Below are 27,258 nucleotides of genomic sequence, written 5' to 3' on the forward strand. Positions count from 1 at the left end.
AAGTCTCTCGGTACAATTATTTGTATCAAAAATATTACTGGGTGACACATAACACAGTTCCAAAGTTAGACAACATGGTATTAGCTGTTTCAAAACTATAAAAACTCCAACGTCGCATTTTCTTTCAAAATTAGCTGTACTTTCAATAAGAGATCTAATCACTAGTAACTATTTTACAATCTTATTAATCTTATTAAAAAAATAATTCGTTAAAATGGGATGTTGGCGTTTTTATAGTTTTGAAACAGCAATGCATTAGCTATTATTTAAAGTGCGTGAATAATTAATTTATAATACTTAACTTTAAGATAAATTGCAACGTTAGCATTTATATAAATATTTTAAACAGCCAATATGACAAAGAAATGAATTCTGTGGGTTATTCCACTCCGTATTGTAATATATTTCAGCGTGAGTCTTGACACTTCAACACTTTTATCGACCAGACCACTTTTTACATCTTTAATACCTGAGTGACTCGATTACAGAAATTAGAGCCTAAACTAATCAGTTTTCTTTTTATAACCAGGTCTGGGAGAATAATTTGAACAAAACATAAAACTTGATATGACAGCGTAAGTCTGCTGGCCACTGACTCTTAGACAGGGTGTCCTAGCGAGTTGGTAAACTAGGTACATTATACACATTTTACATTAAAAACATAACAATATTAGAAAACAGTGGAAAATATAAAAAATCGATTTTGCTTTGTTTTCAACAGTAAGTAATATTATTATCAGGACACTATTAGAACTTAAAATACTCTCGTATGAGTTTTCTTGAAATTTGCTTCGATTTTGAATGCTTTAGAAGATATATTAACGAACTAAAAAGGTGTAAGGTGTTTCTTTAAGAGAATCTTAAGTTTGTATTGTATTTCAGTTTTGAACAGTTTGTATACTTGACAATAATTTTAGGTCAAGCAAGGAATTTGTATCTATAAATTTTGTGTCAAAATGTTTAAATACTTCAACATTTAAGGCTCAATAATAGACTTATTAATTGATTGATCAATTAAAGTAAGTGTAGAGGCGGAAAAAATTAGGTATAAAGTTATGTTGACAAAGCAACGATTTAATTATTCCTATTAGCACGCTAGAATGTTAGCGTCAAAAATGAATTACAAAAGGAATTAATAATTACTTTACGGTTTTAATTAAATTCAAACAGTAATTACCGTTTTAATAGTAAATATTTTTCAAAAAAGTATTTTTAACAAAAATAATTTAAGTATACTAAATGAGTTTGAAAGTTTCCCGGCGCCTCCGCCATTATTTGATCAAACTGCATACTTTCCCCGTATTTGGTAAAACGATTGTCACTCACGTAACTGAAACTCCGTCAACATTTCACCGTGTCATTATATACAAAATACTAATATTACCATATCCCCACATTTGCTTGCTCGTTAGCGTCGCAATCACCTAATAGCAATTACTCTTTAACAAAGCGCTCTCAAGCTGGAACCGCTTTAAATTTCTCTCATTTGCAGATTTATTCCACAGCTTTAAGCCGCCGCCAAAACGTCTCACTTAAAACAATAAAAACGGAAAACTTACGATCCGGTCCCTGTAATTGCTGACGGTATTGTGGAAGAAGAGGCCGGCAATCAACGCCGCAATGTTGGCTGTGTAACTTGCGACAAAGATAACCGAAAATCCGCCCCAGACGTTGATGAGAAACTTATTAGGCCAACTTTTCGGAGCCTTGAAAGCCACCAGGTGCCCGCACAGCAGCCCCCACATGACCCAAAGCGCCGAACTCATGCTGAAGTTCTTGGAGCGCTGCCGCCCCCAGGGGTTGAGCCCGAACGGCGACAGCCATTCGTAGATCGCGACCGCGATTGCCGTGATATTGAGACTCGTAAAAATAGCAATCCACAACTCGGGCGAAAACGGTAACAGAAAGGCCATCAACGGTATTTCAGAGGTCTGTTGAGGGGCGGCGAGCAACGACACCCCGCTGAAGAAATACGGAACACTGAAGTCTATAACTTCACTGCGTGCACTGGAGACGCTCAAGGCCGCGAAGGACATGTGCGCCGCCCCCGACACCAGGTCCCCCACGACGCCGTTCCACTTGGCGTCAATTTCGGGGGGCCCCCGGTCGCTGTCTTTGTACCGGAATTTTTTGCCACCGTAATTAGGCAACTTAGAGCCGAAGAAACCGTCCGCGACAATGTACAAGCGAAAATCGAACTCGAGTTCTTGGGCGATGTTCTCGAGGAGGTCCATTGAAAGGCCGTAACAGCAATTTGTGCGATATTTGAATTTTTGGAACGGAAAAAATCGCTCATTTTCTTCGTAATCGTTGGCAAATTGTTTGTACTCTGGGTTTAGTTCTTCCTCCTCGTCTTCTTCCTCTTCAAGACGCTGCATCTCGTTAAAAACCAACGTCAAGTTGTCTTTGTCCGATGTCAGCACTCGATGACACGGAAGACCTGAAACGTGAGATTAATGAACAGTTGTGCCGGAAAATTATATTAGAACATTACGGTGACTATCGTTGTTAATTATCTGGCGCTAAAAGCATTTCTGCTCAAGATTAATTACCTTTTGTCTAGCGTGGCCTCAGTTCAAAGCGCAAAATTAATTTAAATGCATGATTTCTAATGTATGGCGTGCGTTAACAGATTGTCAACTAATTGGTTGTTTTTGCTGGTAAATTTATTCAACGTTGTCTTAATAAACCACTTGAGATAAACTAACGTGTTCTCTACACCTAATGAAACGGGCAAATTTTTACATATCGTCGAGTCTAAAATAACTGTGCTTGAAAAAGTTTTATTCGGTAGCACGTATATCTAAGAGTACATTATGTAACGGCATAAAAATTACAGTAGGTCAATGTCATCATATAAAAAATTGGAAAAAACCTTAGAAAATGTACACAAAACGAATAAGTTTCGTGAAATACAAAACCGTGCGACTTTCGATAAAATTTAAACTAGCGTCGTTACAAAATTCACAACATAGTAAAATATAAAGACTGTTTAAAAATGACTGTACTAGTCGATTATGGAAATCAAATTCAATGTGCCGCTACGTTCAAAAAATAACCTATTGTAGTTTCGAATCCTGTCACTTCTGTCAAATCTTTTAATTACAACGATTTCGTTTTTTTCTCACTTTTTGCACTGTTTGGCAGAGTATTTTTTTGTGTTGTTGTATGTTTAGTCATTTTACCACCTGAGAAGCCCTTTGCATTATTTAACGGAATTATCACTTATGACAGTACTCACAGTACTGTCACTTTTGTAATATTAAACAAAATCGCATCAACTTGAAAATGTTGGCATTGTAAGTTGCGTCTAGGGTTGCGTCATTTAGCACGAATTCAGGATTTCAAAAATACGTTACGTTATATGTCAGTGTCAAATTGTTCAATACTTTAAGTAGAAATCCTGCAAAATACCTTAAGTCACTTAAGTTTTCTGCATGTAAGTCACATTGCTTAGTCATTTTACCGATATCTGAGTACATTATTTGCACTTTCAGCCGCTAAAAAGGAACATTCAGACAATCACAAAACTGCTTCACTTAAGCTTATTTACAGTCAAAACGTTACCAAAACTTTCAAATATAACAAATTTTAATAAGAAACCTAAATAAATTAATGGACAACTAATCAAATAAATCAAATAAACTTGTAAACTGAAAATATGAACAGACAGAAAAGGAGACCCGTAAAACCTACCTTACACTTTCTTTTAGACAAATAATTAGTTATTTTTCGTCCGGAATTGGCAAAAACCTTTGCGAGAAGTAAGTAAAGAATACTTTTCGGCGTGTTTTATGTTGTTTTGTGGGGCGCTGATTGATTTAAACTCTCTCGTCATAATATTGAAAAGAACTTTTGTCAGTGATTGCTGAGTGTCTTGGCGGGCTCCCATGCCAATTCGATGGGGTTACACAAACAGCAGTAGGGGGCTAGTTCGTTGCTGCTCGCTTAATTATTTTAAATTCGTTAATTTCGACAATACCAAAAACAAACTTCAAATTTTCAAGAGCATTGCCAACTGTCAAATTTAGTAACAAAACTTGGTCCGAATATAACAGAATAAAAATCTCTAATATGCCAATATTACAAAAGTGATCCGACTTTATAAACTAAGCGGCACACCCTGTTTCAGTTTTATATTAGCTGTTTAAAAACTATGTAAACGCCAACTTCGCATTTTGTCTAAAGTTATTCATGCACTTCAAAAAAATAATAGCTAATGTAATTTATACTTTCAAATGAAAAATCTAATCATTAATAACTATTTTACAATTTTGTCAATCATATTAAAAAAATAATTCTGTAAAATGCGACGTTGGCGTTTTTATAGTTTTGAAACAGCTAATAGGTTGACATGAACAATGTATATTAGCTGTTTCAAAATTGTGTAAACGCCAACGTCACATTTTATCGCAAAATTAGTTGTTATAATTTATTTATACACTTCAAAATTTTACCCTAGAAAAAATATGTCAAAAACTAAAAAAAACACAAAATTGTTTTTTAATGTCTCACTGCAGCGGTAGCGTAAATAATTTCCTATCTTTTAGACTATTAATTATTTTTTTACTCGACAATAAATATTTATATTGGCCTCGGATATAAAACTAGCAACACCCTGTATATTAATAAAAAACAGCACTATATTTCTTTTATGATATTTTGCAAAAGTTTTCTATTTTTTGAATAACAAATAACTTTGATAAAGCTCGCTGCACAAACATTGATTAAATGTAACTTGCAGTTAAGCTAATTTAAAGGAATTAACAGCAAATTAAGTTCAAGTGGAATAGTGTAAACGATTTCAGCATTTCCGTATTACGGCAAAGTATAAACGACAGAAAAGTACAAACTAACAAGTTAAAATAAAATGTAATTTTTTACAAGATCTTCATAACTCACAAGCCATAATTTCAAAATCATAAAGCCATTATTAGTGTTAAATCAGCTTTTAAAATATTTCTCATTTTCCATTTCTTTGAGGACCAGTGTTGAAATTTATTCAAAAAAAGAAAACTTTCTCATAACGACAAACACTGGTTTCCCCTAGATCATGGATTTTAAAAGTTACGCTAGAAATGCGACATATCCCCTATTTCAAATTCAAGCACAGATAATACTTTTTATTCTTTAACACTGTAAAAATTTACGATTTTTCTCCTGTGTAAGGAAATTTTGACAACTGTTTGGCATTTTTCAATACGAAACGTTGAATATTTTTTCCATCAGGCAATTGTTTCAATTAATTCAGTTACCTTCCACTTACTTCTCTATGCATTTGTGGATGACTAGTTCATCAGTAAGATATTTTAAGCCTAATCAAAAACACGACTATTTTAAATGTAAAAATTAATGAGTGCAGAGGTTAAATTGAAAAAATCCAAACAATTATTATTCAAATTATTTATTTGAATACACAATGCGAGATTTTTTTGTTTTTCGTTTTGGTTTTATTTTTTGATTTCCAATTTTTTTAATTTATTATGGATGCAGATAGAACATCATTAACAAGAGGGCAATGTAATTTTTTTCTTGTATCTAACAAACCCAGTAAATTAAAACCAAAAACAAAGTGGATGTGAAAATATTGTTCAACAGCCCTTACTTCATTAAAGCTGTCTTGAAGTTTTTAATGTTCATATCCATTACTGACTTACACAAATTTTCACATTTTTCTACTTTTGTAAGAACAAACTGATTGTACTTCTAGTATTTTAAAATATTTTTTTAGGCAACTCATTCGCGCTACATTCCTTTGCACATTAGATTTGATAAAAACTTTCATCCGTTAAGCAGATGGGCAAAGGACTACCTTAATTCGTATCCTCTACTAATAGAAAATTAGGTGACTATTTGAATTATGAATTAAACTTATTCATTAATTTATTAATTAAACATTAAACTAAACTGACTCAAAAATGTTAATTTCTGTATACGTATATATAATTTTCACTGTGCATATGTAAATTTAACTTGCAATTAAAAATTTTAAATATTTTTGTTGTTGAATCCGCATTATCTATGTTGATTCCAAACTGAATATGAGAATTTATGTGCGTATAAAATACGTGCAAATTAATAAATGAAAAAATATGTATAGCAAAACTGAATTAGATAGGTGCGGTAACGTCCAAAGTATGCAGGCGTACACAAATTAAAATTTGTTACTCCTTGTTTACGTTTTGCGTTTTTTAAACAAAAGTAGGTGAACCGTTATTTTCACCTTGTTTTATTAGAAAATACCTCTCAGGCACTGTCCATCCTCGTCCAACTCGCTTTCCATGACGAAGGGTGGCGCCAAGGCCGTAACCACTCTGAAAACAGTTCTGGCCCTTGACGACACTGCCGCCACCGAGAGGTCACCTCCAGGCCAGATGATCGTGTCCAAACGAACCGATCTGCCGGAGACCAAGCCAACTCTTTTCCACTTGACGCTCGAAGTACTCGGCTCGACTATAGCAGTAATTTAAAAGTTTGTAATGAGATTCAGCAGAGTTAGTTGTCCAACCGAAATCATAATTAATTATCCGAAAACTTTAGAGCACTCACCGTTCTCGCTTCTATTGCTAAATAAGTCGCCGTCTTTGGTGCTACGTTCAGGAACTAAGTTTAATATTTCGAAATTTGCAACTAATGATTTGTCCACTTTGTCAACGCCAATTTCTTGTGAAAATTTTTTGCCGGCGAGGGCGTCCTTGCAGGCCGTCTTCAGTTCCCTGAAACAAACACAATGCCTGAATAATCAATCTAGTTGACGTGGTAGGTCATGATTATTATGGGGATTTACTGCCGGATATGAGCCATCAATCGGTGATCTGTCAGATTAGAGAGCGAATAATTTGATTTGAATTGAAATAAAAAATTAGTCGTTTTGCGAGATCTTCAATAATCAGGAAACGAACTGACTGCAGGAAATTGGCTTCACCGGGAAAAGTTTAATTGAATGCAAATGATTTTTTGCTAAATTTTCATACCAATGTTGTGAAAAATCTAAATTTGCTTCACATAACAACAATTTTCCAGCACAAAATAAATAATTTCTAAATATTTTATGAGTTTTTAGTTACTTTGTTACAATATATTTATTTCATGTTTTAAAAACATATTCGTTATGGTAGTAATTAAGACTGGACACCGACAAAATACTAACAGTAGTTTTTTTTGTTTTTCTTTTGTTATCAAGACCAGTACTCGAGACAAAACAGCTTAAGTATACTGTGGACTAAAGGTATGGAAATAAAGGATGGAAAGAACTTTTATTCAAATAAATGTACAGGTTTGTTAAAGTTTTTATTTCTTTTTATTATTCATGAAATTAATTTTTGGAAACTAGTGACGTAAGAAAAGTACTAAAGAGATTAAATTCTACTTCCTCCAATAGTTTTCAAGTTTAATTTATTTTATAGATTAAACATAAAAGTGTTAAAAAAATTGTAAATTTCTAATATTTTTCACGTATTGAACAATTCTTCAGTTTGTTGTTTTTCACACAACTAAATTAACATACTACACATTTCTAAATAATTGACACTACCAACTACAAAAATATTTATTTTGAAATGTATAAACATGCTTATACATGCTATGATTGCAATTAATTGAAACTGGTTGGAAATTCTAAACTGTGTTCACACTCACAGTAATTAGAATTTACATTTTGCTTTATATTTATATAGCAAGTTGTTTTCCATTTAATCTAGATTTTATAAACTAATTAACTAGGCGAGATTATTTGGCATTTGCAATAATAATGTTTTCACATGTTTATGATTAATAGAATGGTCCAAAGAGTGCCCAGTTTCAAACTAAAAAAACATTATAATTTATTTACAACCCAAGAAAAAACAATGAAACAAGAAAAAATTTGGTGAAAAATAAAAACCTAACACTGAACAACATTTTTTTTTAGATTTTTAGTATTTTAGATTACAGTTTAACCATTTGTTTAAAAAGGCAATCCATATTTTTTCGAAGACGATTACTTGTAATATTTAAATGAATGTGATTTTTGCAATGTCTAGATTGCAATAAAAAGTAACAAACTTCGCAGGAAGTCACAACAAAAACGTTTAAAATTTTTTATTTTGAAAACGATTACATTTTTGTAATAGCTTACTGGTTTCACAATTTTTCCTTACCTTGTGTGTTCTAGGTTGCGTGTTAACCAAGAAAAGCAAAAAATTCCAAAATTTTTAACAAAATCAAATTACAAATCAATAGAAAAAATATATACAGAGTGTATCAGAAATATGTATGTTAATTTTACCATGTAATAAAACTCATCAAGTACAACAACTTTTCTATATAATATTATTATCTTGACTGTTTTCCTCCTTTCTTTGTGCAAACGCACCGGTCAGTGTTTAAAATGAGTTTGTATTCAAAGCAACAATTTTCAAAGTTGTTTTAAATTGTTCAAATTGTCCGCTTTTATCACAATGAAAATAGTTCGGTAGTTTTATTTTTGTATCCACCTTTTGAATACACGTTTCAATATGTTAACTTTTTAAAATTTTAAATAAATTGGCAAAACTTTTATTAAAAAATTACAAATAAAAATATGTTGTATTGCTGAGCTCTGTTACCTGTTAATATTAACACACATATTTCTGATACACCTTGTATATTACAAAACAACTCCTTTCATTGGTGGTCGCTAAAATTTTTGTGTAAAATTTTGTTAAAAAATAAACAAAATGTGGAAGAGAGTTTTTTGTTTAAGTTATTCAATTTACGAAATACATATTTAGTACATCATCAAATCCGTTAAAAATGGGCTAATTTTTGGAGAATACAATTTTTTTAAATTATTTGCAAAATTTTATGTGTATTTTTTTTAAATAGCAACCTACTGTGACGATTTTTTTTAATATGTACCAGAGTTACGGTCCGGACTCACCATAAAGACCGAAGAGGTTATTTTATGCAGTGATAATGGCTGCTGTGACAGAACAAAATATGTTAAATGAAGTAATGGAAATAAATTCATGGTTTGGGAGTCAGTTTACAGAAAGCGAATTTAAATTAAGTTGCCACTTATTTTACATTGCAGAACAAACGATCAACTTCTTCGATCAGGTTCTGAATATCTTCGTACGTTTGAGGTCGAAAAGCAACTTTAATAATTAATTAAAAAAACACTGCTTTAAAAGCAATATTCTTGAATTAGAAGTCATTTTTAGATCATAATCTTTAATCAAGCATATTGTCATAGGAAGGTCCCATTTGAAAAAGAAAATAAAATTTTTCATAAATCGAAAACTAAAAGGAATTTCGGAAAGCATTTACAAAAACACTTTGTTCCATAGTATCCTAACATTATACAGGCTGTCACAGCTAAGACTTTCGAGCCTGATATCTCAAATATTTGTCAACGAATTTTTATGAAATTTAAAATGCAGATATTTTAGAAGATAAAGTTTAAAATCCAATTAATGCAAGAACTCAAGTCTTAAAAACGTAATTTTTACATGCCTTTTAAAAATATTAAGCCCTTTAAGACTTATATTAAAAAAATTATCGTCAGTAAAAAATGCTGTCAGAAAAAACTCGTTCGTGAAAGACGTCTGTTTCGCGAGAAAAATGAGAAACAAACTGTTAAACGTGGGTACAGATGCAAAAGCGTAAATTTCTATGAGACAAATGATCACTACCATTGAATTTTGGTCAATTCTACTCGCAGAAACGTAACTGTCACGCAAGGGATATTTCACAATTATCTCTCACCCATACAAAGTTAAAAAACAATATTTTTGACTTACTTTTGGTACTGGATGTTTTCATTCTTTCAAAAAGGACTAAAAGACTAAACAACTGAAAAATTGAAAATAGACACTTGAACATTCAGGACTTTGGAAATGTTTCGTACACTGCTGATTGGATTCTCTACAAAAGTTTGAATTACAGCCCCAACTATTGCTTCGTTTCCAGTGACATGTTTTGTCTTCACTCGATTTAGTTCAGGTACGCTTCCTGTGTCTTCAAATTATTGACGATTCTTTGAACTTTAAGTTTCATAAATAACATTTTACAAAAAGTCCAACGACACTTTCCATAGGCGAATATTGATTCCTTTTTCAACAACACAGAAATTTCAGCCACTGTTGTTGGCTTTTAAAGTAATTTCACCAAATTAAAACAATTTTACTTCTCTGACAGCGCGCACACTTTTGCCACTTTTTTCAGTGGTACACAATGCCGCTTAGAAGTGCTTCATCAATTGTTTCAAAAGGCAACTGCCCAAATTACTATCAAAATTTGAATAAAGTTTTTAACAACAAAATTTAATTTTTTTCTTGGATCAGCCGAGCGATTTGGTTAATTTTTTGTGTGACCATTTATTTTTCGAGGTTCAATGATTCAGTGGTAATTTGGCTTCATTTTAAATAAAAGAAATGTGTTTTAAAATTTCATTTTTTAACTTGAGGTCATTTTTGCCCCTAATTGAAAGACCACCTCCTAAAATTTGTGCAATCTAAATTTCATAACAATCCGTTAACAAGTAACTGGGATATTAAGCTCGAAAGCTGAGACACCCTGTATATTTAAGTTATTGTTGTATATTTCCAAATCTAACAGCAAACAAAAATGATATAGTACAAGTAAATTATTACAGTTAGTTGTTCAAATACACGAATTACGACAGAGGTAGTAGTTATTTGAAGACAAAATTTCCCTAAAAATAACACTCAAATTAGATTCGTTTGTCGCAATACTATAGTACTTTCATTATGTACAATACTTTTTATTAAAAATCTCTTGTTCATTCGCTTGAAAAAATTGACATGCCAATTCTTTAGTTTTTGTGGTATGATTTGTAACATAACGAATGTCATGTGCAGAAATGCAGTTGTATAAGTTTTCTTGTATTACCCACCAACATTATTTTATTTTTAAATCTCACATCAATCAATTTTGGCTGTTAACAAATAGAAACTACGTCGTTGCCACACCCGGCGCATCCACCGTTTATGCAAGGTGTCCGTTTTTCGAGCTCCACCTTTGAGATCTCAGTTATTATAAGAGACACAAGGTCGGTTAAATTAGAGCAAAATTAAACAATTATTTGAAAAATAATTAATGCATCAGTATTATTTTTTAATTGTTGGAAAAACAAATATTGTTATTTCTACTTTTTCAAGCGAAAACCAAAAAAACTAACTGTTTTTTAACTAGGACGTTCTTCAGGCACTTTTTTACAAGAAATCAAAATCTGACATTGTATTTTCCAAAACGTTCTTAATGTCAGAGTTACAACACCCAACTTTGGTTTTTTTAAAAATGTTTTTCTTCTTGGTTACAACAATATACATATTGCGTGGTATGATCCAATTTTATATGCTGATCAAAATAAAGAAAAAAGCATTTTTTAGTAGAATGCTTTGGGAAAAAGGCTAACAATTGTATTTTCAAACACACTAGATTTTATAAGGTGAATTGAATTTGGATCTGAAAGGTTTATATTTTCGCCAACTTTATTTATTTAAAAACTAAAGACATAATAAGCTAGAAGTTTATTCTTCGGAAAACAATACAAGAGGAAATAAAAAATCTGCTCGCATGTTTAATAGAACTGTCAAAATTTAGTGTGTTAAATAAAATTTTTGGTGTTTTCTTCCAAAGCACTCTTTGCAAAACTGATTTTTCCTAATTTTAATCTGCATGTAAGATTCGATCGTATCATGTGATACATTGTTGTAATCAAGAACAAAAATACAAGTATCAAATATGGCGTTCATAAGCAAAACCAAAGTTGAACGTTGCCGCTCTGACATCAAAAACGCCTTAGATAAGTCAATGACAAGTTTAGATTTCTTGTAAAAAAGTACCTGAAAAATGTGGTATTTAAAAATGATTAGTTTAATGGTTTTCACTTCAGAAAATTAAAAAAAAATACATTTTTTATATTTTCCTCAATAATTCAAAAAATAGAAATGACACATTAGGTTTTCTTTCAGATAATTGTTCAGCACAAAAAAATTAACCAACCCTGTATCTCTTATAATAACTGAGATCTCCATGGTGGAGCTTGAAAAACGAACATCCTGTATTTCGCTCGCTAAATAATATTTGTAAAATTTATTTCTGCTTTCGCACAAAATTATTCCGAGTTGCAAAGTTTGTTATTTAAATGGTTCTCTCGCTCCTTTTGATTAGTATTCCTTAGTATAAACTTTTTTCAAGTTTAATCAAAAGAATCGCCACTCTGAATTCCACTCGCACTCCATTCTGCAACAATCCGCCACTTTCATCGCTTAGCTGACGCAGATAAATGTTTCGTGGCACTTCTGGCTGCAGTGAGAAATTAACCATCGAATACGCTAATTGGTGGCAATTGGGGTCGAGATCGCGTCCTTGCCATGCTTTCAGGAGTTCCGTATCTGGTTAAAATCATAAATCATGGCGGATACTTAGTAACAGGATATTGATGAGGCAAGCCTTGTTAGAAGTTGTTTACTTGGCATCGCTCTTAACGAGAATGAAGAGAAACGAATCGGCATCGGAATGAGACCTGCACTAAAGTTGACGGTGACGACATTACACACGGCTCCGGGATATAACAAAGAGGAAATCATAGGAGATCCAGATAAGCACCTGGCTTTACGTCACTTTTCCTCGAGAGAGCAAAATCGAATATATCGCATAAGATTGGGTCGTTTCGTTGACGCCGACCTTAATCAATGCGTCCCGACAAAAACCTTGCGGTTTGATTGATGCGAACGAACAAAAACCAAAATTCTAACGAATTGGACCGTCTTTACGAGAGGAATCGCCTGTAATAGCCAATCGGAAGCCGTTTGAGGAATTCTATATGTCTGCAGTGCGGACTGATGGGCCAAAAGTTTTTCAATTTTGTAACTTTTGTAGGGTTATTTATTATTTTTTATGAAATAATGATATAAGAAATAAGGGTATACAATAATCGACAAAAAATTAAATACTTTTTGAGGAAGAAGATAAAAACAAAACAAATTTTCACAAACATAGAGAATGTTTTTATAATAAACGATTTAAAAATAACCTGAAGCCAGAAGAAAAATTAATATATGCAATGTTATACGTCTGTGGGAACTATACGAATGAATGAAATACATATAAGCTGTTTCAAAACTATAAAAACGCCAACGTCATTTTACCAAATTATTTTTTTAAATAAGATTGACGAAATTTTAAAATAATTATTAATGATTAAATCTCTTAATGAAAATATAAATTACAATAGCCACTATTTTTTTGAAATACATGAATAATTTATAACAGCTAATTTTGAGAGTAAATGCGACGTTAGCGTTTTTATAGTTAAAAAGCAAGTACCTATTCTTAAAACAGTGACAGATAGTATAGAAGTTATTTTTGCTGCATGAGATTGAAATGTACTCAATGGACTCGTTCCGCAAATTGTAGATTTTGTTAATTTTATATCTAACGAACCTTCGAAGAAAAGCAACACAATTTCTACGAGATCTATGCCCAAAAATTTGCAAGAATGCCTAAAAAATGAATTTAAGTCATCATGACGTCAAGGCAGTAGCTTTTTGATTGGTTCACTAACCTGACGTAACAAAATAACGCGTATCCTAGATGTAAGCGCAAAGACAAGCGTTTTTAATAGTATGTGTAAGCAATTATCTGATGACAATAAGCAAACACAGCATAAACAAAATAAGAAATACAAATACGGGCCCATTACAGCAAACCTTGAAACGTTATTTAAGCTACATTTTATGCTGTGTCAAACCAGCATAAGACAACACAACTTCAAAAAAATTTCGATTTCATGGTATTACTTTAAATAAAAGAAAATACGTTCTACGTTCTCATTGGTGAAATTTACTTCATAAGGCTAGCGAAATAGGAAACTCTTTAGCTCGTCACACTTTGAGATGGCGTCTTTAGATTAAACAATAAATTGGCAATAATTATTTTTGCCAAAATACAAACAACTTTTTTAAAACAAAAAAGTATGACAAATTTTCACTTAACTAGGAAACATTCATTTTTATATAGAGTATAGAGTAGAGAGTCTTACAAGGTTTAATTAATTAACATGTATGCAATACAACATTTCATCCACAACGTGACCTGACGGTACACAGAATGATACAAAAGTCTCAAACTATCTCTTGCGCACAGTTAGAAGACATCCAATCGAGTTAAATGTAAAATTGTTTGAGCCTTGTTTCATCAGATAGACCTCTCCAAAATTAGATTTCTAGACTAAATGTTTAGCTTTTTAGATTATGGATTCTTGAATTCTTGAAATAGCAGACTTTGCAACATTAAACAAATACCTATTGAAAGCTATACCAAAATTTCTAAAAATTGTCAAAACTACCATACACAGGAGAAAAACTGAAAATTTAGAGAGTCGATGAATAAATTACATTTTATTTCGATTTCTGCATTCTCGCGTCCTCTAATGAAATAAGAGATAATTAGTTATTGCCATGGCAACTAATTAGTTCCAGTTATGGCAACCTGAGTCGCCCCCTTAAGAGCTTATAATACTTTCTTTTAACTTCTTGCAACATCTTTGCCCTTTTATAGATAGTAAAAGCTTAGGATCGGTCGTTGGGTTCTTTCCCTTGAAGCAGTTGTAATGACCAATATTTTATGATGTAATCAGTAATTAGCGCTGCTGAGCACCGGATAATGCGCGAGTAAATCTGGGATTATCCTTTTTCCTTTTCCACTCTTAGAAGTTTCATAAGTTTTGTAATGGGACGCCGCTGGCCATCGTGGCAGAGTGTCACGTCCGTTTTGCAATCAATGAGCTGAAAGGGCTAATTTGCGAAGCCGCTTCTGGAAAATTGCTAGAGAAGCGAGAAACGCCACCGTCTCTTATTAGTGCAAGCCGCATTGGCGGTATGCCATTGTGATTATTGCGATCGAAGAGAAGAGGGTCAATTTATGACGTCAGTGAGTTCAGTGGCGCGCCTGAATGTAGCTTAATTACTGAAGGATCTGACGAACATCGGCTTACGTAAATTTACCAACACAATTGAGGGAAGTCTCTCTGGATAGTTTAGCGTGGATAAATATTTGGAAGACGCAATTATCATTCGGTTCCATTCTTACGAAGAGAATTAAGGTAATTGTTTACGGGATTTCATTTACACAAACGCTGTCTTAGCGAACAAAGCGATTCCGACAAGGAAATTTATACTTCAAAAGACTTCCAAGTGAAGTGCATTTTAGACGTGGATAGATACAGCTGCAAGTTCGCATGTAGAGATTTCGCACCAAGGATAAATATTTTATTTCATTTATGCGATGTTTAAATCCTCGGTGCGTGCTAATGCTGACAACTAATTTAATGAATACAAAGAGATTTAATTAAATTATAATTAAAACTAGCTTATTCACGGTGATATTCATTTTAACAAAAGAAGAAGATATTATGTGAAGTTTGTAAACAGTGGAATGCATTCTTTGCAGCGTAAGTCCCTTCAATTAATAAAAATGTAAAGTAAAAGAGACAAAGTAATCCTCTTTAAAAAATTACAAAAGGTGTATTCTTTGTGGGTTGAGTAAAAGCGTTTTTAACACACATTTATCAATCTTGAATAGCTTTAAGGGATAATAAACGTCTCGTACATTCCACGAAACATAAATTACGCAAAATTGTTGAATCTGTGTGACAAATTATTTATTTTTTTATCTAGCAATTTATTGAAATTGCGCTAGATACTGAAAAGTTAAACACTTTAAATATGTACAAAAGAGTACTTACAAACTACTTTTTATGGAATCAAATAGTAGGATTAATGTTATTGTCATTAACCATTTGCGGGAAGACTATTTATAAACCTAACAGGGTAAGCCTGGGACAGTTCAGTTCCTCCAATGGAAGAGTCCGTCTAGGGTGAATATTTTAACTTACAGCCATTAGAGTCTTGCGTATAAAATAAACGACAACCATTATGGTTGGCTAGTAATGGCACTTACTGCATATAAGATTCAAACAAACTTTTATCCAGTATATAACTAAAGCTGAACTGAAAAGTGTTTTGGTAATCCTCAAACTACAACCTCTTGTTGGATTTTCTTGGCGTAGAAAATAACTAAAACAAAGTTTAAAAACCCGACACACCAAACGTTTATTTAAAACACCACGCGTTTCAACCACGAAGTGGTCATCCTCAGGTGAGAATATAAACTGCGCACGCTAAACCTGTTTTTTCAATGGCAATCACAAGAACATCATTCTGTATGCAGACTTTTATTAACATCTTCTATATGTATCTCTTACTATTTTTGAAATAATCGTAAAAACTGAATTTTATCTCATTATTTTTATTTTCATTCAAGTAGGTAAGCTTTCGAAAAATACGTTAAAATTATGCTATTAATTAAAAGAAATATTTGAAATGTTCATTATCTTTATTCAAGAAGTTTAAAATTCGATGCCAGACTGAATGAGTCATTTTACATAAAATACTAACTATAATTCAGTAAATAAGAAACCATAAAAAAATATTATTGTTTTAATGCTTATTCGATAATGAACCAGCTAAAAACTAAAAAAGGTGTTGAAATTTGACAACACTGTTTACCATTTTGCAAGGTCTACGTGATTAACTATGAAAATTACGAAGTAAAATCAGTTTTTTGTGATTAAAAAAATCTGTAAGACATTGGTGTGGAACGTATTGATAAAATCACTGTAAATGTCGAAGTTCTTTCGCTTGCTGTTAAGAAAATAGAGTCGTTCTATTTAAAAAACTGAATTATAGCAGTTTTGATAACCCTTTTGAAAGAATCATACGAACTATGAATTTTGACAGTTGACAATTTTGAAAATTCTAAAAGATTCTTAGAACCTCCGGTTATCAAAGACAAGAAAAATATTCACTTATCGCAAAGAGTTCGAGGGCTGTAAAATCTTAGATAAACCCTTGCAAATAGAAAATTTTAACTAAAACATTGACATATGTCAAAAATATGATAGATAAGTACCAACAACTTAAGTAAATTTTTTTCAACTTGTTGAATTCAAATATGCAATAAGAATGTGAGGTAACTACTTCAAAATTCAAACTTGGCGCCCATTTTTTGTAGTTCCGGAAGCTCAGCCATTTTGGAAATAATTTAGTTGAACTCAGAATGGTCGATTGGATCGTATACAAATTTTTTAAGGCTTTGACTATATTATACATTTAAAAGTTTTTAATTTAGGTCTTAAAGGAATTGCCTCGTACACAAGGTGAGTCTCGTAAAAGTATGTACAGTAATGTCCGGACAATCCAAATCCCTATAATCCGGACGCCCCAACTGTGTAAAATGCTATCCAAACCTGAACGTCTAAATTCCGTAATCCAAACTACCTACCACATAGTTATTTAATTCTTGAACATTTTGTAGAAAGAAGCTAAAGCAGTAGCTGTCTGAAATATATTCTTTTAATTCTGTGTTTTTTATTTTGAAATACATAATAGTATAATATGATACGAGTTTTATAATACGCATTTTGTCGCACGCACGAATTTAGGGCACACCGAGCGCAGAGAGGAGTGCCATAATAGAGTAAGTGCGACAAAATGCCTTATAAACGAGATATCATACAGTATTTTTTCTACTTTGTAAAATTAATTTCGAAAAGGGAATTTTGTGGTAGTTGACAGCGTTTGCGCGCAAGTCGTGATATGAAATTAATAACTTGGACCGTCATTAGTTTATTCAATTTCAATGTATCCCTTAACAAATACTGGGTTTTGTGGAAAATACGTAGAATTTGAAATTTGACCGAAGGATAATGAGATCTCAAATTACTTACTTGCACTGGCTTTTGAAATTATGTTTGGACATTACTCGAAAGGTGTTCGAAGAGGCTACATGTAAGGGATGGTACAAGACCCTCTAAAGTTTCGTATTTGATTAATTTGATTAAATTATATACTTGAAAGAGGTGCCGATTTACACTGACAGTTTTCTCGGATAACTGTCAAAAACTAGGTTGTCAACATTATCCAACTAAATTACCTTGGTTTTTAGTGTGATTATAATAGCACTCTGTTGGATATTACGATACGCTATTTGCTATCGTAATGACCCCAGTACGAAACCGAAGTAGAAAAAGGTTTTTATAGCCACTCAGCATATTTTTTGTGGTGAGAATATGTATTTGCATGATTAAGGATTGATGTAAGGTATCTACGAACCGAACGTGTATTGAAGTCTATAATCCGAACTTTTTCATAATCCGAACGGGGTCAGCAAACTTTCTGTACGGATTATCCAAACATTACTGTATGTAAGTATATTTTTGTGTATCTTGAAAACTAATAATCAGACAGAAAATCAAAAATCGTTTTGACGCAGGTTCATGTGCAGATTAAGGAGTTGACCTGACCTGACCATGTCAGTTGTAATTGCACCTTTTTTATCTCAAAAAACATAAACATTTAAAAAAGATGTGTTGAAATAAATTATGTTGACTTCTTTACTCTCACCTCTTCCTGTTCAACTATTTAAATAGGTATGCATTTTGTATTCTAAAAATATTTTGAGAAAACAAAAAAATTCGGTCCCAACTAGTGACTGTGAATTTAATTTGTTTTATTGTCGAACGTTTTTCAACCAATTTTTTTTGCTAAAATGAAGTAAATCCTTCACGAAATGGCCGGGATGACACATGAGAAAAAAAATAAATCTGTATTATTGTGAAGATATTTTGAGAAAACAAAAATCGTGGTGGCCGTAAGTAGTAACTGTCGCTTTGTCATTTTGTTATTGTCGTAGATCATATCTAACAAACAAATTTTTACTTATAGCATTCTCAATAAGTTATATTTGTTGGTTGACATTTACATAACAATTTTGACCACTTGCAGCAGTATCGTCAAACCAGAAACAGATCTGTTTCAAAAGATCCTTTGAGTTGTTTACGCTTTGTGTTTTTGAAAAGTAAAACTAATTATGCGTAAAAAATAGACACCCGGAGGTGGTTAAAGTAAACATGCAGCACAAAATTCATGGTTTTATACATAATATATTTTTATTGAAAATTTAATATGAATATTTGCTGATTCTCGGATATCAACCAAAAAATTAAGCAACTAATAAAAAGTCTAAAAATCCAAAATTGTTTCACGAAATCAGGCAAGAACCTTAAGAACTGGGAAAAAATCCCGTTTCAGTTTTTTAGATATACTAAAAACCTAGAGAATCACTTTAAAAAGTAAGAGTTATCTTGTGGTTTTCTTACATAATTAGACCCAAATAACCTGCCATATAAAACACATCATGTTCGTATTTTTAAACAGATGCTGTTTTTGCATTTTAAATATTACAAGATAAAATGTATTATCTACCGTTGTTTTCACATGCATATTTATAACAGCAAGGTTGAAAATGTACGTGATTTCGCTTCCATTTTGAAAACAAAAATACAAACAAGAAACATTAAATTCACAAATTGTACGTTTGTTTGGAATATTTTTAGTTTCGAAGCCCTTCGACAAACAAAGAGTGCAAATACAAACTTCCGTTAAGAAATCTTTTCCTTTAATGAAACGGTAAATAACACAAATCTTATCTGTACACTTTTCTTCCGTACTTCCGGTTCCGGAAGACTAAAACCGCGAAAAATCCGGTCGAAACCAAACTGATTTTCGCGTGTTGGCACTTTATTCCGGTGTCTTCTCATGTGTAACTTTTTAATCAAATTCCGGGAGAGTGAAAACAGCGGTCAGCAAGGTAAAATTGTCTCGTCCGGAATCTTTTCAGTCCGTTTTCGTTGTGTTCGCGACACCGCCATTTATTACATGGAACAAGGGGAACACGTATTTCAGCAGCTTTATAAGAATTTATTAGACAGTCGCTAAAATATGAAATCGAGGATGTTGCCATGTTCTAGCACCATTTTTTCTGCACTCTACTTTGTGTGGTTAAAAATTAATGAAGTGAGCTAAGTGATGTGTAATATTTTCCGGAAGTAAGCCTCTTAAAGTAATTTGTGTCGACGAAACAAACTAAGCACTTTAATATTTATCAGTGAATTTTACGAACCGGAGAGGTTTAAGATTTTAACTCGTAAAGTTGGATTTTACGTCTTCCGAGACAACAAAATAATAAAACTCTTCTAATACAATGTATTATCAAGGAGGTTGCAGACTGACGGATGAGAAGTGTTCAGCTGATGTCTCAACTGTGTTTTTCTTTCACAAAAAATTCAATTTCAGCTAGAAAAGTTTCTTTCACCGTCACGCGGAGCTTTAATAAAGCGGGTAATTAAGAAACCGAATTTCAAGTTAACTGAACACTGAATCTTTCACTGCTCTTTGGTGAATTATTTAAAGGCGACAGATAAATATGTATAACTGGAATCTTGACTTGTTCATTTAAAAAATATACATAAATAAAACAACGCTTTAAAACTTTTAAACTTTCCCTGATTTACCAAAAACAGAGCTGAAAAAAATATAGTTTTTTGGCACTAGTTTGTTTTGATTAAAATAGGTTTAGGTGAATCATCCATAAAAGTTTCCAGATTTTGGCTTTGATAAATTTTGTGGTTTTCTCAAAATATTTTGGCATTGGCTCGCTGATAGAGGAATCACTTTTAGGCGAGTCATCCGTAAAATAATTCTAATTATTGCTGAAAACAAACCAACAAACTTTATCGAAAAAGCCGTCGACTTAAGGCGATATTTTGACAAAGACTGGTTTTTGAGTGAAATATTTTTGGGCGAAAGATTCGTAAAATTTTCGTGATTTTTGCTGTATTTTATTCAAAGCGTTTTCGCTTTGTATAAGTATAATGATAAAGTTTTTGATTCTGAACCGAGAACTACGGCTCGTTTTTGGACGAATGATTTTTAGGCGAATCATCCCTAAAATTTTTACCAAAAACAAAGTTTATTTAAATTGTGTTCGAATTCAAGAAAATAGTAAACCGAAAATGCTCGCTTAGGACTTTTTTTGATTTTCTCAAAATATTTTGGTATTGGTTAGTTTTTAAGCAAGTTACTAATAGAATTTGCTTTAATTTTACTAAAAGTAAAAGGGTGTTCAGTTGTAAAAAATATTTAACCAAGAATAAAAATAAAAAAATAAAAATGCACCGAAATCGAGGAATCTCCTGAAAAATTCTAATGAGACGCATTAATAGCTGCTACAGATAGTTTTCAAGAGTTATTAAACTATTTAAAATAAAGTTTGTTTAGTGCTCGTATTTTGGAAATAAAGAATCGGCTTTTAATATTCCTAGAATCGCCCGGAACACTCCGGAATTAGCAAAATTCTGAGTAGAATAAATCGTTTGAGAAATCCAAATATCTAAAGAGTGTTTATCTAAAACTGATAAATGTTTTGGGTAATATTTTTTTTAATAGAAAAAAATTTTGAATCTACAGACGAATCTGTAACTCCAGCTATTTACTTGGATTTTTCCACTAGACTTTAAATGCAGATTTGGTATTTCTAGTTTAGTTTTGGACGTCATAGTTCCAAAAAATTTCTCCCAAACTCATTCGTTTGGTTATGGTGAGCTCGGAGGCAGACAAAACGCACTGAAATCGACGAAAAATCATCTTGATTGAAAATTTCTAATCTACTATACTGTTACTTACAGCTGACAGTTTTCAGCCTATTAACCTAATACAAAAAATGGTTTATCTATTTCAATAAAAAAATTTAAAATGATGAATCAGCTTTTGTGAGCCCACCGGATCACTATCATTTGCTTTCTTTATTAGGAAATGTTACATTAACCATTGCACACGTTCTGCCCAAAACCGCTAATTTATATGAAATTATAATCGGCCAAATTTTCTCGCCTACCTTTAAAGTTCTTTTTGGTAGTAACACTTAACTATTTGTGAATATCGTCATAAGTAGAAACTTATTTCTTTATGATTTTTAAGCATAATGCTAATACTACATAAGTATTACAAAAGTATAAGTATTACATAAGTAATACCAACTGTTTATAAAAGAGTGTAGGATCTCAGGTGATCCTGAAATTTGAATTTGCCGCATTTAATTGTTTTATTTCTATGAAATTTCTGAAAAGTACCAATTTTTATCTACTCGGGTCGGGTAACCAGTACAACTAAATTTTTCATATATGTATTAACATTGTGCATTTTTTCTTGAAAGAACGGCAAACTTTTAATACCTACTACAATCCTACATTTATTTATAGACAGATTGTACATGAGTATTAGCATCTGCTTATTACTACGAAAGTATATACTTAAAAAATTAAGCATGTTCTATTTTTTATAAATGCCATCCACTGTCTATTACGTATGTGCTGCTTGAAATTACGTAACACGATAAAATTATTCGAATAAAAATGCCATTACTTAAAAATTCGCGCTCAACCAATAAATGACTTACGACAGCGATGACATCCCGTAACTACAATATGTTGGAATGCGGGAACCGGAGCTTGATTATGTTAGAAGACTTTCGAAAAACCAGAACTTTATTTAAACAAGTATTAATACAATAAACACAAATCATTGTTTCCCAAAATTATAATTAATTGTGCAGTTGTGGCAAGTCATAAAGAATGTTGCACCCGATGTGTTAGTTAGAGCTGTAGTTGGTAAATTGATAATTGTGTTATGAGAATACTAGTTTCATTGGTTAGGTGGAACTCTCAGTGCTGAAGATAAGGTGCCACAAAAGATGAAGATATAGGAGACGCAATAATTGGCAACTTCATAGCTAGTCGTAGAAAAAATAGTATATACACCACGATGGCGAAGAGATTTATAGACCTCGCACCTTGCGGCTCGGTCATTAAAAATAGTCTTCATCACCGTGGTGTACAATATACTATTTTGATTTCTACAAAACAATTTGGTTTTAGCTTTTTCTTCTTTAGACGGATCACACATAAAATTTTCCTTAATTTTGCTGAAAGCAAAACTTACCGAAAAGGCATGTGACTCTAAAAAAGTAAAACAACAACCACTTATTCTTACACTTTTATAGAAAATATATTAGACATTACCGAAATATATTCTATTTGTGTATTAAGAGCGCAAAGTAGTACATTGTCGATTGAGAGAATGTTGACGCGCTCTCAACACACAGAAGACTTTTTCTCAATCGCAAGTATTAGGAATATACCATAACATTCAAGACAAAACCATGAAATAATTTATGAAAATCAGAAATTATTATTTATTTTTTGCACGATTATTTGATTGTTATTACGCCTGTTTCCAAGACAGTATGTGATGTTTACAAGTTGCAACGTCCAAAGGCGTCAGTAAGTAAATTAGGCGTTGATAAGTAATTTTGTCGACGCCTTGGACGTAGCAACCGGTAATCATAACTTGCTGTTTTGACAACTTTGCGTTGCTAACTCGAAGCGCAAATATTTATTTTGGATAGCGATTGTAGAGAAAAATTATTAAATTGCTGTAATGTTAGTAACTAGCGTTTAATTCATTCCCGTTTAAAAATCAATACTCAATTATTAATAGCCTTACTTTAACACATAATAAATTAGGTTTTCGTTTAATAATTTAAAACGCATCATTTTATAGTCTCGGGTAGTAATCGAGTCATTTTAAGCTTTTTGTGAAATAAGATTGTCAGAGTGAACTTAATGTAAATCCCTGTTAAATTATTTATAGGCCTTGAGTTGTTTTAAACTTCGAAACTTTCCAAAGAACTAAAATAATAAAATAAGTAATTCCAATCGCAAGTGACTCTTTCTGTCGTTACAACGCACGGCTGTTATTAAATCACGTCTTCCAATGACAATAACATAAAAACAACCCTTCGCTCACGATAAAACGTCGCATCCGGGGATGAATCATTTGAAAAGATCAGATGTCTAGTTACATATCAACGTGATTACGGGATATAATTTGGGCGAAGCAGCAAAAACCACCTTTGATAAGGGTCGCCGAAAACAAACCTTTACATGTGTCATCTCAAGCTGGGGACTTTTCACATATAATCTTTCGAAATCTGGGTTAAGAGCTTAGACGATCGCAATCCAGATGGACGAAAGTTTAGGGTCGTTCAGAGGGATTTAGAAAAACTCCAAGTTAGTTGATTAAGATGAATTACGAAGTTGATGGTCGAAATGCAAGTTGTTTCATGAAAACCCAAATTGTATGAGAAAATGGCTCAGTTCAAACAAACAAAATCGAAGCTTTTTCTACGTAAACAACAACTTGAGATAATACATCTTGTTTCAGATCGAACTGTTTTGAACCAAAGTTTCGCCGAAAGTTTGCTGGCAGTTTTCTATAATTGTGTTTTAAATTTTTTGAGCTAATTACCAAAAAGAGCAACTCTTTGACCAAGTTTTAGAAGTCTCGTGTTTATTTCCTTAATTTATAGCGCACTCCCTTGTTAATGAAATTTTGAGAACCGCAAACCGGAAAAAGCATGATGAAATATGAGCTTGGCTGAAGTTTCTACGAGGTTTGTTTTACCGCCATTTTGGGTGAAAAAAGCAGATGTGACGTTTTTCAAGTGTTGCTTACGACAAAATAATTTAGACTGGCGCTCCAGAACTCATACATCAGCTGCCAAACTTAAAAAACTCTTAATTAACGTAGAGCTTAAAGTTAAATAGAGAGAAATAAATGATGACAGAGGATGCTACAGCCCAATGGACCGGTTGCCAAGCCAGAGGTGTACGAAACGTGAAAGGGGAAACCTCAAGAGACATTTATGTGAATGTGAATAAATAACACTGACACTTGAGATTCCGCAGATCGAAGAGATGACAACTACATTCATCAAGGGCCTTGTCAATATTCTTGGAGCCATTTTCGACGACAATGAAATACGAAGGAAACAATAATCTTACTGCTCGAATCTGTCTCGTGCCTTATTGAACAGTACCTAATAGAATAACAATAGTCTGCCAAAACAGAATGTGAGTATTTAATATGCCCTACAATAATAAAACGAGCATATATTGAACAAATCCTACCTTCTATTCCATCTGTAATAATTTAAAAGAAGTAATTTTGTATGTGTAAATTGATTACCAATAAAAACTTAGTTTAACTTAAAATCTAAATTTAAATATAATTTAGCTTATTTTAAAGAAATGTAGCTAACAGTGTTTCTGGTTGAAAAAACGATCGAGAACCCTCAAAAAAGGCAAAAATAATCGAATTACCAACCCAATATCGTGTTTTTTTGTGATTTAGTAATTCAGTTCAAATAAAACTTGCTTAAAAATTTGAAAAACCTTAAAGGAGAAACTTTTTTTTGACATATTTTTAACAAAATTTCGACCAATAATCAGCCGAAGTGAAACGAAGGAACTAGTTCTGGCGTATTTTGACGAATTCTCACAAAATTAATGAATCATCGGTTCCAACACGAACTAAATGGAGTGAAACATGCTACAATGACATCAAAGTCGATATACTAATTCGTAATTTGGTAATTTTTCCATTGCTGCTTATCAAAAATTTTCAAAATTTTTTAAAAACGTGCTTAAACCCTAGAAAATTAAAAATTACAATAATTTCGGATTTATATTATAGTAAGTTACAGTAATAGCAACTGTAGGTGAAAAAAAACTATAACTCTAAAAAAATTCGTGAATCACGCTAAATAACATCACACTGCATATAATTTAGTGACTTTTTAGTCAATTATTTTTCAAAATTTTGGAAAAAAACTTAAACACTAAAAGGCAAATTAACTTTTATCTCTGTTCCAAAATAAATGTCCAATTTTAGTTTAAAAATATATCCAAATCGAAGACTTATTTTAGAAAGAAGGTAGTAAAATATTTGTCCCATTTGTGGCAATCCACTACTTATTTAAAAAAAAATGCAAAATAATAATTTCTGGTTGACATACAGGATGTATCAGAAATACGTGTCCTAATTTTAACAGGTAATAGAGCACAACTAATAAAACATCTTTTCTATTTGCAATTTTTCAATAAAAAATTCGCAAATTTACTTAAAATTTAGAAAAAGATAACATACTGAAACGTGTACCCGCTTATGGCTAGAAAAATAAGAGAGCCCAACTATTTTCGTTGTGATGGAAACGGACAATTTAAACAATTTAAAACAACAATAAAAATTGTTGCTATGAATACAAACTAATTATTAAACACTGACCGACTCGTTTCCACAAAAGAAGGGAGGAAAACAGTGAAAATTATAAATAAGAATTTTGCAAAATATTACACAGAAAACTTGTTGTATTTGATAAGTTTTATTACGTGCTAAAAATAACACACCTAGTTCTGATTTCCCTGTATGCTAAAACATTCGAAAAAAGACAAAAACAATGTTCTCGTAATTATCGACTTCATTTGGTGATTTTTTATCTACTTCCTGACTACATAGACAACATAAACTTTGGTATTTTTTAATTTAATGTACAGGATCACAACTAAAGTCGTTCTGGACCGCTCTGCTTATCAGATAAAACTTATTTTTCTCAAACATAATATCCAAGGGAATGTATTGCGAATGGGTTGCCTAAGAAATATGTTCTAACTATGACTAAGAGGACTAAAAAGAGTCGAATTTTGACATTTTCCGCAGTATTTTACAATCGTTTTAAGTAACATTTTTGAAACTTATTACTGAAAAAAAAAGTTCTCCATGAAATATATTTCCCATCAACAGTAAGTGTAAAAGGGAAAATAAAATACTTTTGGCTTAAATACTTATTTTTTTACTTAAAATTCAATTATGCCAAAAAATATAGGGTGTTTCATTTAAAAAAACATAATTTGGTTCTCCACCCTGAAGACCTTACGTATAATAACAGTGTTTAATGTACCAAGGGCGCAAGGGCATAATAGAGATGTCTATATTCGAGGCCAACAGTTAAAGTCGAGAGCCTCCGGTCCGAGATTTTAAGTTACCCGGGATTTGTAAAATCAAGTTATGCCCGTGGTGCATATAACGTTTTATTTTCCACTTGGAATTTAATTTATTTTTGTCAGCATTAGGCGTAATCATTATGCCCGCTTATTATGGCCTTGTTTAGTACGAATTATCGGGCGTAATCATTATGCCCGCCTATCATGGCCTTAGGGCATAATAAACAGATTTATATAACGCGTATCATCGACGAAAAAATCAATAATATACAAATGAAAAATAAAAATATTTTTAGTTTGTGGACTTTAAGTCGATCTATCGGATAATGAAAACGACATGGCAATGTTTCAAATAGCAAAAAGTTATGGACCGATTACGCCACCCCTGGCTCACGCTGAAATACGACTATTTGGTGTGTAAACCAGTGCTTATTTTAATTTAATTTAGTAATCTAAAGGTTTAAAGAAGT

At 32.2% G+C, this 27,258-nt stretch overlaps 1 protein-coding gene across 3 annotated transcripts in view; it reads right to left on the reverse strand.

Moving 5' to 3' along the window:
• The window catches only part of LOC657839 (uncharacterized), a 105,404-nt gene that overhangs the window by 16,219 nt on the left and 61,927 nt on the right, over positions 1 to 27,258 (reverse strand). For all 3 annotated transcript variants that reach the window (XM_015983367.2, XM_008201422.3, XM_015983368.2), the window contains exons 5-7: positions 6,550 to 6,716; positions 6,244 to 6,453; positions 1,560 to 2,440 (exon numbers count right to left, since the gene is read on the reverse strand). In XM_015983367.2, coding sequence (XP_015838853.2) covers positions 1,560 to 2,440; positions 6,244 to 6,453; positions 6,550 to 6,716 — 1,258 coding nt within the window. The remainder of the gene's footprint in view (positions 1 to 1,559; positions 2,441 to 6,243; positions 6,454 to 6,549; positions 6,717 to 27,258) is intronic.

This window comes from Tribolium castaneum, chromosome 2 (genome assembly GCF_031307605.1).
Source record: "Tribolium castaneum strain GA2 chromosome 2, icTriCast1.1, whole genome shotgun sequence".
In the NCBI taxonomy this organism is placed as follows: Eukaryota; Metazoa; Arthropoda; class Insecta; order Coleoptera; family Tenebrionidae; genus Tribolium; species Tribolium castaneum.